This window comes from Tachyglossus aculeatus, chromosome 6 (assembly GCF_015852505.1).
Source record: "Tachyglossus aculeatus isolate mTacAcu1 chromosome 6, mTacAcu1.pri, whole genome shotgun sequence".
NCBI lineage: Eukaryota > Metazoa > Chordata > Mammalia > Monotremata > Tachyglossidae > Tachyglossus > Tachyglossus aculeatus.
Genome location: NC_052071.1, coordinates 45,928,877 through 45,940,882, shown reverse-complemented (window position 1 = coordinate 45,940,882; position 12,006 = coordinate 45,928,877). Strand labels below are relative to the sequence as shown.

Sequence of the window (12,006 nt, the reverse complement as noted above, 5' to 3'; positions counted from 1 at the left end):
CTCACACAGCTGACAAGTGGCAGAGCTGGGATTTGAACCCATGAACTCTGATTCCAAAGCCTGTGCTCTTTCCAGTGAGCCACGTTGTCAGGGCTCTGCACATGTTAATGGCTTATTAAATACCACTGATTCATCCTCTAAACTGTAAACTCATTGTGGGCAGGGAACATGTCTGTTTATTGTTATATTGCACTCTCCCAAGCAATTAGTACAGTGCTCTGCACACCGTCAGCACTCAATAAATACGACTGACTCCAAGACACTATAGGAGACCTCTTGAGTTTGGGCTTTAGAGGAGCCTGGAAAAGAAAAGTATCAATCAGTGGTATTTATTGAGTGCTTCCTGGGTGCAGAGCACTGTACTAAGCACTTGGGAGAGTACCAGATATCAGAGTTGGCAGATACGTTCCCTGACCACGGTGAAATTGCAGTTGAGAGAATGAATTCTTAAATGGAACTAAAGGGCCAGGAGAAATCAAATCCTTTCTTCATGGGTAGGTGGATCTGTTGGAGCCAATGATTATTCATGGTATCAAGACCCAAGGGGCCCGGCAAAGGTTCACCAGCCTCTACATCTCTCAGTTCACTGTCTCCCACAGCCTTGATGGAGAGAACTGGAAGAATTACAGAGGAAATGCTACCAGCACAACCATGGTGAGTGAGCTAGATTGATTTTTTTGCCTCTGGGGAATGGAACTAGCCTTGACTAGGCTGTTGAAAAGGAGCTCCAAACTTTTTAGTGGGTGGCAAGTCCTATCACACTTAGCAGGTTAAGCCCTCTGGGTCAGCTTTCTACTCTAAATGGGTGGTGAGATGGGCCAAAAGGGAAAAAGCTGAAGATTGTGAGGGATCACTCAGTCATTAGGGGTGGAGAAGAATCAGCAAAGTAAAGGGATGGAAAGGACACAGAGAATTCATCCACTCCATCTCTCTGACTTCAGGAAGCACAATACCTGCACCATCTAAAAATCCACTTTCCATAATCCATTCCAGGCCCTAACAACCCTCATTTTTAGAAAACTCTTCCTTGATGCCTGATCTTAAACTCATGCTGCAGCTACTTAGCTCAATGGAGTCGTGTGAGGAGGCAGAGGAAGACAACGGTGAAGAGTTTTCCCAGGAGCCATGTGACCCTGAAATGGCTTTTCCAGTAATGATGGTATTTGTTAAGTGCTTACTATGTGCAAAGCACTGTTCTAAGCACTGGACCGTTCTTAAATCACCCTGCATTTACTCTAGGAAGGGAGACATAATGGAAGATGCCTTCTCTATCATTCCAATATCTGGACCAAGAAGGGTTTTTTTGATGGCATTTATTAAGCACTTACTAGGTGCAAAGCACTGTTCTAAGCGCTGGGGAGGTTACAAGGTGATCAGGTTGTCCCACGGGGGGCTCACAGTCTTAATCCCCATTTTACAGATGAGGTAACTGAGGCCCAGAGAAGTGAAGTGACCTGCCCAAAGTCACACAGCTGACAATTGGTGGAGCCGGGATTTAAATCCATGACCTCTGACTCCAAAGCCCATGCTCTTTTCCATTGAGTCACGCTGTTGAGAGCCTGGGAAGAGATCCCCCATCCCCAAAACCTGGTTTGGAGACATTGCAGGATACAGAGAATCGTGGGCTGATAGATTCTGAGGCAGGAAAGATTGATATCCTTTCAGAAGACGGGAAGTGGCCGGGATGTTTTCTCTTTTACTTCTACTCCAAGTCCAAATAGTCTGACCTTAATTTCTCCAGGTCTTCTTTGGCAATGTGGATGCATCAGGGATAAAAGAGAATAAATTCAACCCTCCAATTATAGCTCGATACATCCGTCTCCACCCCACCTATTTCAACACCCGCAGCACTCTTCGCATGGAGCTGATTGGCTGTGATCTCAATAGTAAGTCACTCAGGATCCCCCTCTTTTGGAAACATTAGTGGCATTCTGCAGTGGCGACCGGTCCCTACTTGCCCCAAAGCCAACCCATATAACAGAAGCGAACTGATCGGGGGATCCAAAGATTCAGCGCTTAGAACAGTGCTTTGCACATAGTAAGCGCTTAACAAATGCCATTATTATTATTATTATTATTATTATTATTATTATTATGTGATTAAAATTAGCAGCTAAGGGTTTTTCTCTTCCACCTTGATTCTAATAATAATAATAATGACGATGATGATAGTGGCATTTGTTGGGCATTTATTATGTACCATGCACTGTGGTAAATGGTAGGGAAAATTCCATACAATTAGACCAGGTACAGTCCCTCTCCTACATGGGGTTCATATCCTAAAACCAACATTTAATCCCCAGCTCCAGGAAACTGAGGAAATTGAGGCAGGGAAACTGAGTCAGAGAAGTAAAGTGATATGCCTGAAGTCATTCATTCATTCAATCATATTTATTGAGCACTTGCTGTGTGCAGAGCACTGTACTAAGCACTTGGGAAGCACAAGTTGGCAACTAGGCAAGCTAGGATTAGAAACCAGGGTTCCTTACTCCCAGTTCTGGACTTTCTCCACTAGACCACAATGTTTCTTGGCTAGGGATTTTATAATAATAATAATAATGATGATGATGATGGTATTTATTAAATATTTACTATGTGCCAAGCACTATTCTACGCACTGGGGTAGATACACCGTAATCAGGTTGTCCCACATGGGGTTCATCCCCATTTTACAGATGAGGTAACTGAGGCCCAGAGAAGTTAAGTGACTTGCCCAGTTGTCCCGAGTAAGACCTATTCCCACTACAGGAGGGCCAACGTGAAGAGGAAGGTGAGAAGGTCACTGATGTTACCATCCCCATCTCTGCTTCTTTTAGGCTGCAGCATGCCATTAGGCATGGAGAGTGAAGTCATCTCCCACATGCAGATCACAGCCTCCTCCCACATGAGCAATATGTTTGCCACCTGGCTTCCTTCGCATGCCAGACTGAATCTTCAGGGGAGAGTCAATGCCTGGAGGCCCAAGGTCAGCAGCAGAAGCCGCGTGTACCTCTTGGAGGGGAAGAGGTTCCCATGGAGGATCAAAAAAGAGGGAGAAGAAAGGCTACTCCTGGCCCCCGGGCTCTGTCAGTAGAAATCCCTTAGAATGCCACCGGTTATTCCACACTGACTCCCAGCAGCTGTTCCCACAGCAAGGAATGGGAATGACAGCTGTGGAGAGCTGCCCATCCATGACTTTAAATTCAATCTGTCGAGTAGCCACCTGGGTTGACCTAGGCTCGTTATACGTCAGAGGGCTTGGAGGCAGGGAGATCCTAGAATTGGAAATCTTGGCTTCTCCAAGGCAAAATTCTGGGAAAGGGTGGGCAAATCACCACAGTTTGCCCATCCCAGTTTCTTAGGAGGCTGTTAGGGTATTTTTCTTGGTCCCAGGCCCAGCCTCCCTCCCCAGGCCCCTTGTTTCATGGAGGTCTGAGGGGAAGAGGGACAGCCTTTCCCCGAAGGAGAGCCCTTTGGGAGATCTCAAAATGGAGGCTGCGGGCTAGTTCCTGGGAGGTTACCCTAACTGAGACTGTGCTGCCATTCTTCCAGGTGAATAGCCAGAAGGAGTGGCTGCAGGTAGACTTTAAGAAGACCATGCGTGTGACAGGCATTGCCACCCAGGGGGCAAAAGTCATGCTCACCAAAATGTACGTGAAGGAGTTCACCGTTTCCAGCAGCCAAGATGGCAAACACTGGACTCTGCTTCTTCAGGACGACAGACCAAAGGTAAGCTGGGTTCCCTGGGAGGAGAAAGGCAGAGATCTCTCCTAGCCCCGGCATCAATTGGCTTGAATAAAACCTAACTTGGGACTGGGTTGACTTTTCACCTGGGCTTTACAAAAACCAGAAAACCCCCAAACGGCCTTCGTTTCTAGCATCCCAATGGGACTCTGTTGTTTTGGAGCCAGCACAGTGAAAGCAGCATTGTTGATTATTGTTTCCTGACTCTATAGTAGTTGGATGTTTCCGTCATTTAAAGAATCTGTGGTTGGTGCTGAGTTAAAGGATTGTTCCCTCTTCACTGTTAAGCTCCTTGTGGGCAGGGAACATGTCTCTCAACACCTTTATATGATACTCTCCCAAGCGCTTAGTACAGTGGTCCATAATCAATCAAGCATATTGAGCACTTACTGTATACTACTTACTGTACTAAGTGCTTGGTATAACAGAGGTGATAGAAACATTTCCTGCCCACAGTGAGTTTACAGTCAAAAGAAAAGCTCACAACCTGGAGACAAGCTTACAGTCTACTGTGTACATTTTGTACACAGCAAACGTTCAATAAATCCCATTGACTGATTCATCATTTTCATTCTTTCTGCTCTCTTTGCCTGGGTGATGAGTTCAGATCTAGTTAGATGTTTCCCATCTCTCTGTCAGCTTTCTAGCCACAAAACTAATCCCCACATCATCCACTATTCTGCTCATTCTATTTTTGGTTTGTTACATCACTTTCTAAAAGAACACTGCTCAAGGAAGCCTAGTTCTCCAATCCAGCTTTTCTTCCTCCTGGGAAGAAAAGGATGAAAGGTTTTTAGAATGTAGGGTTTGTTTTTTATAAAAAGGGGCTTAATGATATTTACCATTCATTCATTCAGTCGTATTTATTGAGCGCTTACTGTGTGCAGAGCACTGTACTAAGCGCTTGGGAAGTACAAGTTGGCAACATAAAGAGACGGTCCCTACCTGATTATTGCCCATAAAGCAATGTGGTTATTTGTTAAGCACTTACTATGTGCCAAGTACTGGAGTCGATGACAAAATAATCAGATCAGACACAGCCCCTGTCTCATTTGGGGTCTGAGAGGGAGAAAGAACAGGCGTTTTATCTCCATTTTACCAATGAAGAAACTGATGCACAGAGAAGGTAAATGACTTGCCCGTAATCAAGCAACAGCACAACTCCTGACAAATAACAATTAAGAAATTTGGTCTTCTAAAACCACTTTCTTCCTGATAGCACAATAATTTCTAAAATTATTGAAATGCTATTTGAGAGCTCCATATCTTTTACATTGAATGAGGGGGTGTGAGCAATGTGTTGGAAAAGTGGTATATTTTTAGAAAGGAATCTGATATTTTTGACTGCTCATTTATTAAATTGCTTTCTTGCCTCTCTTGGCTTAATGTTTGTGGAGGTGAAAAGGTTTGTTCCATTTCACTCTGGCTTCCATAAGCACCTCAATTAAATCCACTGAATTTTGTTGTTTATAATGATGCTCTCTGGACCACAGCCATCCCTGTACATAGTTCAGCAGGACACTTACGGGGGAGTCTTCCTTTTCCTTCCTGGTAAGAGACCCCAGGATATCTCCTAAGACTTATAGTGATGGTGATGATACAATGACAATAATAATAATAATAATATTTGTTAAATGATTACTGTGTGACAAGCACTATACTAAGTGCTGGGATAGATACAAGATCATCAGGTCCCACATGTAGCTCACAGTCTAAGTAGGAGGGAGAACAAGCATTGAATCCCCATTTTGCAGATGAGGGAATTGAGGCACAGAGAAATTAAGTGATTTGCCCAAGTTCACACAGCAGATAAGTGATAGAGCCAGGATTACAACCCAGATCCTCTGATTCCCATGCACATGCTCTTTCCACTAGAACACACTGCTTCTTCAGATCACCCCACAGTCCTTATTTCACACCCTTTCAGTCTACCTTTGAATTGAAGGCCATTTACTTTGGTTCATTCAGCATAATAATTGTGGTATATGTATATATGTTTGTACATATTTATTACTCTATTTTACTTGTACATATCTATTCTATTTATTTTATTTTGTTACTATGTTTGGTTTTGTTCTCTGTCTACCCCTTCTAGACTGTGAGCCCACTGTTGGGTAGGGACTGTCTCTACATGTTGCCAACTTGTACTTCCCAAGCGCTTAGTACAGTGCTCTGCACACAGTAAGTGCTCAATAAATACGATTGATTGATTGATTGATTGGTATTTAAGTGCTTACTGTGCACCAAGCACCGTAATATGTGCTGGGGTAGATACAAGATAATCAGATTCGACACAAAGTCCCTATTCCACCTTCATCTCGCAATCTAAGGAAAAGAGAGAACAGATACTGAATTCCCATTTTACAGATGAGGAAACTGAGTTACAGAGAAGTTTCATGACTTGCCCAAGGTCACACAGCAGGCAAATGGCAGAGCTGGAATTAGAATCCAGATCCTCTGACTCTCAGGCATGTGTCACTAGGACACACTGCTTCTCTGATTCGGTATCAGTGAGGTGTTTTCTGTGGCACTTTCCTGACATGGGGCAGGGCCATTCAGTGTACAGTGTTCTGCACACAATAAGCGCTCAATAAATACGACTGAATGAATAATTCAGGGACTGTTTCCTGACTGTTTGTTTCCTGACTCTATAGTAGTTGGATGTTTCTGCCATTTAAAGAATCTGTGGTTGGTGCTGAGTTAAAGGATTGTTCCCTCTTCACTGTTAAGCTCCTTGTGGGCAGGGAACATGTCTCTCAGTACCTTTACATGGTACTCTCCCAAGCGCTTAGTACAGTGGTCCATAATCAATCAAGCATATTGAGCAAGCAAGCAATTGAATCAAGCAATAATTCATTCAGTCGTATTTATTGAGCGCTTACTGTGTGCAGAGAATTAGCTTGGAGTAGTATGAGCAGAGGGGTGTGGGTTGAAGAAGTGATGGATGAGAATTCTAACCAGGACATAGACACACAATGAACATCATGGCCCTGAAAAAAGAATCCAATCTAATTCATGCCTCTGAAGCTCCCCGGAGGGCATGGCAGGTAGCTGGCATCAGAGGAGGTTCATGAGTAAACAGGTTAATAAGCCCCTAGTGCATTATCATTCCCAACCAGAGTTGCCTACTCAACTGACCCTTGTTCCTAGCATCCTGACTCAGTATGATTAAGAACTCACAGAGCACGACAAAGGAAGGGCTCTTGGGAAGGATGGAAAACAGCATTGTTCTCCATGGACACAAGTCCCTGTCTCTAAAACCAAGAGATTGTGTTTCTGGAGGATGCCAATGGCTAGAGAAGGAGCAAATAACTTCTCAAGTCATCTGAGACAATGTGGGAGAATTTGCTAAGTGGATCTGGAGTGGGGGTCTACTACAGTCTAGGCTCCATTGCCTTTTTCTTGGCTGGTAGCTCTGCTCTAAATTACACTGTTTTTTTCCTACTTGGCTTTCCTCTCTCTCACCCTGGGGAGCAGTTGGCAATCCTCCCCTCCCCAATTTACCTTGGTTGTCACTTGGCTATGATCTAGCATCATCGACGAGTTACCATTTTTCCTCGACAGCAGCAAAGGACGGTGAGTAAATAGCATCTTTCTCCTTTCAGATTTTCCAAGGAAACCGAGATCATGACACACCCGTGGTGAACTCTGTGGATCCTCCCCTGTTTGTGCGATATCTGAGGATTCATCCCTACAGCTGGGAAAAGGACATTGCTCTGAGGACTGAGTTCCTAGGCTGTGACACCCAACAGGTGTACTGAGTGAAGAGCCGGGGGCTGGCTCACCTCAGTGAGATTGAACGTCCACTCACTTGGGTCACCAAGTCTTCTGTCGCCTGGAGAAGGCAGTTCCCACTACAAGCATTTATTATATTAATGCCTGTCTCCCCCTCTAGACTGTAAGCTCACTGTGGGCCGGAAAGGTGTCTACCAACTCTTGTATTGTACTCTCCTAAGCCCTAACACTGCTCTGCACACATTAAATGCTCAATAAATTCCACTGATTGGTAGATTGAAAAGCATTCTGAACATGGAATGAGAGCCAATTTATCTTCACTTGCCCTCCTCTTTGGTTCTGGAGAGAACATCTCTTCTCCTTTGCATACCTTTTATTATGTTATTTGTTGATGATGGAATTTATTAAGCTCTTACTATGTGCTGAGCACTGTTCTAAACACTGGGGTAGATACAAGTTCATCTGGTTGGACACAGTCCCTGTCCCCCATGGGGCTCACAGTCCTAATTCCCATTTTAAGATGAAGTAACTGAGGCCCAGAGGAGTTAAGTGACTTGCCCAAGGTCACACAGCAGACAAGTGATGGAACCAGGATAAGGACCTGGGCCGGGTTCTATCAGCTAGGCCATGCTGTCCCTGTCCCCCATGGGGCTTACAGTCTAAGTAGGACTGTACCACATCACCTGAGCATGTTCCTGTTGGTTCAAATCGTGCCATTTCAGCAAACAACTAGACATCTCCATCCCTGGCCACTGTGATGCTCTAGACTTCAAGCTTGTTGTGGGCAGGGAATGTGTCTATTGTTATAATGTACTCTCCCAAGTGCTTACTATAGTGCTCTGCACACAGTAAGCATTCAATAAATACGATTGAATGAATGAAGGGCTCCTGAGTCCAGAGGCCCTTGAGAAATTCCAAGTCAGTGTTGATCAAAGCTAATGACTTACCCACTCATGACTGCCTCCAACTCCAGACTCTGCCTTTTCGGTGAACTCTCTGTAATTGAACTTTCACCCCAGCAGATCGTTTAGGATGAACCGTAGCCAACCTTCAGGGACAAAAGAGAACAGGAGAAAATGAGAAACGTGCTTTGGGAATCATTATTCCCCCTGTTTCCCATTAAAGACCTGGTCTCTGGTTGAATGACTGCTTTCTCAGAGGTTGGAGGGTAGGGCTGTGGGGGAAGGATTGGATCTAGAAACTCAAGAGGGGGGAAAAAATGAAGAAATCTCAAATGAATCTTCATAAATTATTCAAAAACCACACTTCTTTAGCTCTCCAGTCATGTACGAGGGAGGCCCCAAGGGAAAGGGGTAAGAGCAAAGGACTTAGTCAAAAGGCAAGACACAACCTCTTTATGCCTCAGGTCACCAATCTGTAAAATGAGGCTATTGTAAGAAAAGATGAAAAACGAAAATAAAAAGGGAAGGCAGATGGGATGTAGGATGTCAGAGAAAAAGAGAACAACTAATCAGTCACAAATATACAGGGTTGTTGTTGATAGCCACCCAAGGGAATGCCACAAAACTGATCACAATGATTGATTCAGCCAGAGGGGCCCCAGCAGGACCTTTTCAAGCCCTGTATCACTGCCTCCCATCTTCAAAAAAGCACTGGAGAAGCAAGACTTCTAGGGATTGCTGTGTCAGGAGCCAACAGTAAGAGCGCCTTGACTGCATAACCCATATCTTCAGGGAGATGGGGCAAAGACAACTGAACAGGGTGTGGAGTAAAAATAGTAAGTAATAATAATAATTATGGTATTTGTTAAGCGCTTACGATGTGCCAGGCACTGTTCTAAGTGCTGGGGTAGATACAAGGTAATCAGGTTGTCCCAGATAGGGCTCACAGTCTCAATCCCCATTTTACTGATGAGGGAACTGAGGCCCAGAGAAGTGAAGTGACTTGTCCAAGGTCACACAGCAGACAAGTGACAGAGTCAGGATTAAAACTCATGATGTTCTGACTCCCAGGCTGGGACGCTATCTGCTGCGCCATGCTGCTTCTCAAGGATAAGGTCTTCCGAAGGAGGCCTCCATCCTCTACTTCCTTCATGCCCTCTCAACCTACCAACCTTCCACCCTCTTTAAACAGGAAATCTGCATTCTGCAGGTTTGATAAGGATGGGGAAGCCGAGCCAGGCAGAATAAGGGCAGGCAGGAGATCAACCTGTCCTGAGAGTGGGAACAAAATTAGGTCAGGGGTTGGGGTTATATCTGGGAGCCTGCCCAAGAGTAGCAGTGGGCCTGAAGCTGAAGTCAAGAGTGGAGTGAAAGGCAACAAGGAGCCTCAAAACAGTTTCCTGTTATTGTTTGTTTCAATCATTCAATCGTTTGATTTTATTAAGTGCCTACTGTGTGCAGAGCACTGTGCTAAGTTCTTGGGAAAGTGTAATACAACAATAAATAGTGACAATCCCTGTCCACAAAGAGCTTACGGTCTGGGGGTGAGACAGACATCAGTACAAATAAATAAAATTACAGAACTATACCTAAGTGCTGTGGGATTGTGGGCAGGGGAAGAGCAAAGGGAGAAAGTCAAGGTGATGCAGAAGGGAGGGGGAGATGAGGAAAAGTGGGGCTTAGTCTGGGAAGGCCTCTTGGAGAAGATGTGCCTTCAGTGAGGCTTTGAAGGTGGGGAGAGTACCTGTCTGTTGGATTTGAAGAAGGAGGGCGTTCCAGGCCAGAGACAGGATGTGGGCCAGGGGTTGTTGGCGAGACAGGCAAGATCAAGGCTAGCACTAGAAAGTTAGCCCAAGAGGTTAACACCGTACTGTCTCTTTTTTACTGACTAAGGTTTCAACCTGTGCTGAGAATTGGGTTCCATTGCATCAGTGTGAACTGGGTGAGCCACAAAAATCAGTCAACTCCTCTGTGTGCACGTAGCAGCCCCGTTCCCACCTCTGGATAACCAACACAACTCCGGCTCTGGCTTGATACAACACTGTCCCTCCTCTGGTATCATGCCTGGTCATAAACAGGCCTTTTTGCCTCTTCTAGACAGAGATTAGATGTGTGGAGCTTCCTATACATATGTTGAACTTCCTACACATATGTGTGGAGCTTCCTATGATGCTTTCTGGCCTCAGTTGTGTCTCCGCCAAAACCATCCACTCCAGCCTTCTCTTCACCCAATCATTCTGGATCTGAGAGGCCAGCCCCAGTTACCTGCTCCAGGATGGAGTCCTGCACCTTCCCCAGTTTTTCTCTATGAACCTTTGTACTTTGCTGATAAGTGCTATAGAACCAAGGAAAACTTAAGTGATAGAATCTTAGATCAGTATTGGGGAAGATAGTTGAGTGATTGATACCATTTGATATCAACTTTGTAATTTTGGAGCCCAAACCCTTTGACTTTTCAGAATTGTTTCGTTTATTGCTTCAAAGCCTGCAGGGCAGATAGTAGTAACTACAGTATGTCTGAGATGGCTCAGCTACTTTCCAACTGCTGGTTTTTTTCCACTTAAGCTCTCATGTTTCTACCCGGCGCATAGGTGAAGGGTTCAGGGAAGACAGATATCCCTCTAGCTTGATGCTTCAACTTGATTTTGCTGTATCCCCTTGTAAATAGCTTTCTGTAAAGTAATCCTGGATGTGATTTTTCCTCTTCCATAACTTCCCTCACTGATTCCATTTCTATCCACCAAGGGCATTTGTTGAGCTCTTTATATGTGCAGAGCACTGTACTAAGAGCATGGGAGAGTACAATACAGAATTAGCAGACACATTCCCTGCCCATAAGGAGCTTACACATCAAAGCTCAATCAATCAATCGTATTTATTGAGCGCTTACTGTGTGCAGAGCACTGTACTAAGCGCTTGGGAAGTACAAGTTGGCAACATATAGAGACCGTCCCTACCCAACAGTGGGCTCAATCAATCATTGGTATTTACTGAGTGCTCACTGTGAGCAGAACACCATACTGAACATATTGGGAGACTGAAATAAAGTAGACACAGTTCCTAATTTCAAGAAGCTTAGAATCTCTTTTCCCAAGTCACAGGAGGCCAAGGGATATCCTTAGGATTTTCAGGGCAGAAGAGAAGCAGCATGGCCTAGCACTTAGAGCACAGACCTGGAAGTCTGAAGGACATGGATTCTAATCCCAGCTCTGCCTCTTGTCTGCTGTGTGACCTCGGGGAAGTCACTTAACTGCTCTGTGCCTCAGTTATCTCATCTGTAAAACGGGGGTTAAGCTTGTAAACCTCTTGTGGGATATGGACTGTGTTGAACCTGATTAGCTCTATCTATCTTAGCACTTAGTATAGCGCTTGACACATAGTAAGCAATTAACCAATGTCATTAAAAACAAAACAAGAAAACAAGAGGATCAATATTCAGAAATTAGTGGAATCGATGAGAAAGTTCACAAGATGCTACCTAACGCATGCCCTCTCACCTGACTCCCTACCTCTGCTACAGGGCTAGATGGGCTCAGAATAACAATAATAATAGTTCTTATTAAGAGCTTACTATGTGCCCCAGAGAAGTGAAGTAACTGTCCCAAGATTGCACAGCAGACATGTAGAGCCCAGGTCCTTCTGAATC

The 12,006-nt window shown here is 44.7% G+C and overlaps 1 protein-coding gene across 1 annotated transcript in view; it reads left to right on the top strand.

Annotated features, from left to right (window-relative positions):
• The window catches only part of F8 (coagulation factor VIII), a 66,017-nt gene extending 58,360 nt beyond the window's left edge, over positions 1 to 7,657 (top strand). The window contains exons 22-26 of the mRNA XM_038748136.1: positions 499 to 654; positions 1,742 to 1,886; positions 2,817 to 2,965; positions 3,532 to 3,708; positions 7,329 to 7,657. Coding sequence (XP_038604064.1) covers positions 499 to 654; positions 1,742 to 1,886; positions 2,817 to 2,965; positions 3,532 to 3,708; positions 7,329 to 7,484 — 783 coding nt within the window. The 3' untranslated portion in view covers positions 7,485 to 7,657. The remainder of the gene's footprint in view (positions 1 to 498; positions 655 to 1,741; positions 1,887 to 2,816; positions 2,966 to 3,531; positions 3,709 to 7,328) is intronic.
• The last annotated feature ends 4,349 nt before the right edge of the window (positions 7,658 to 12,006 follow it).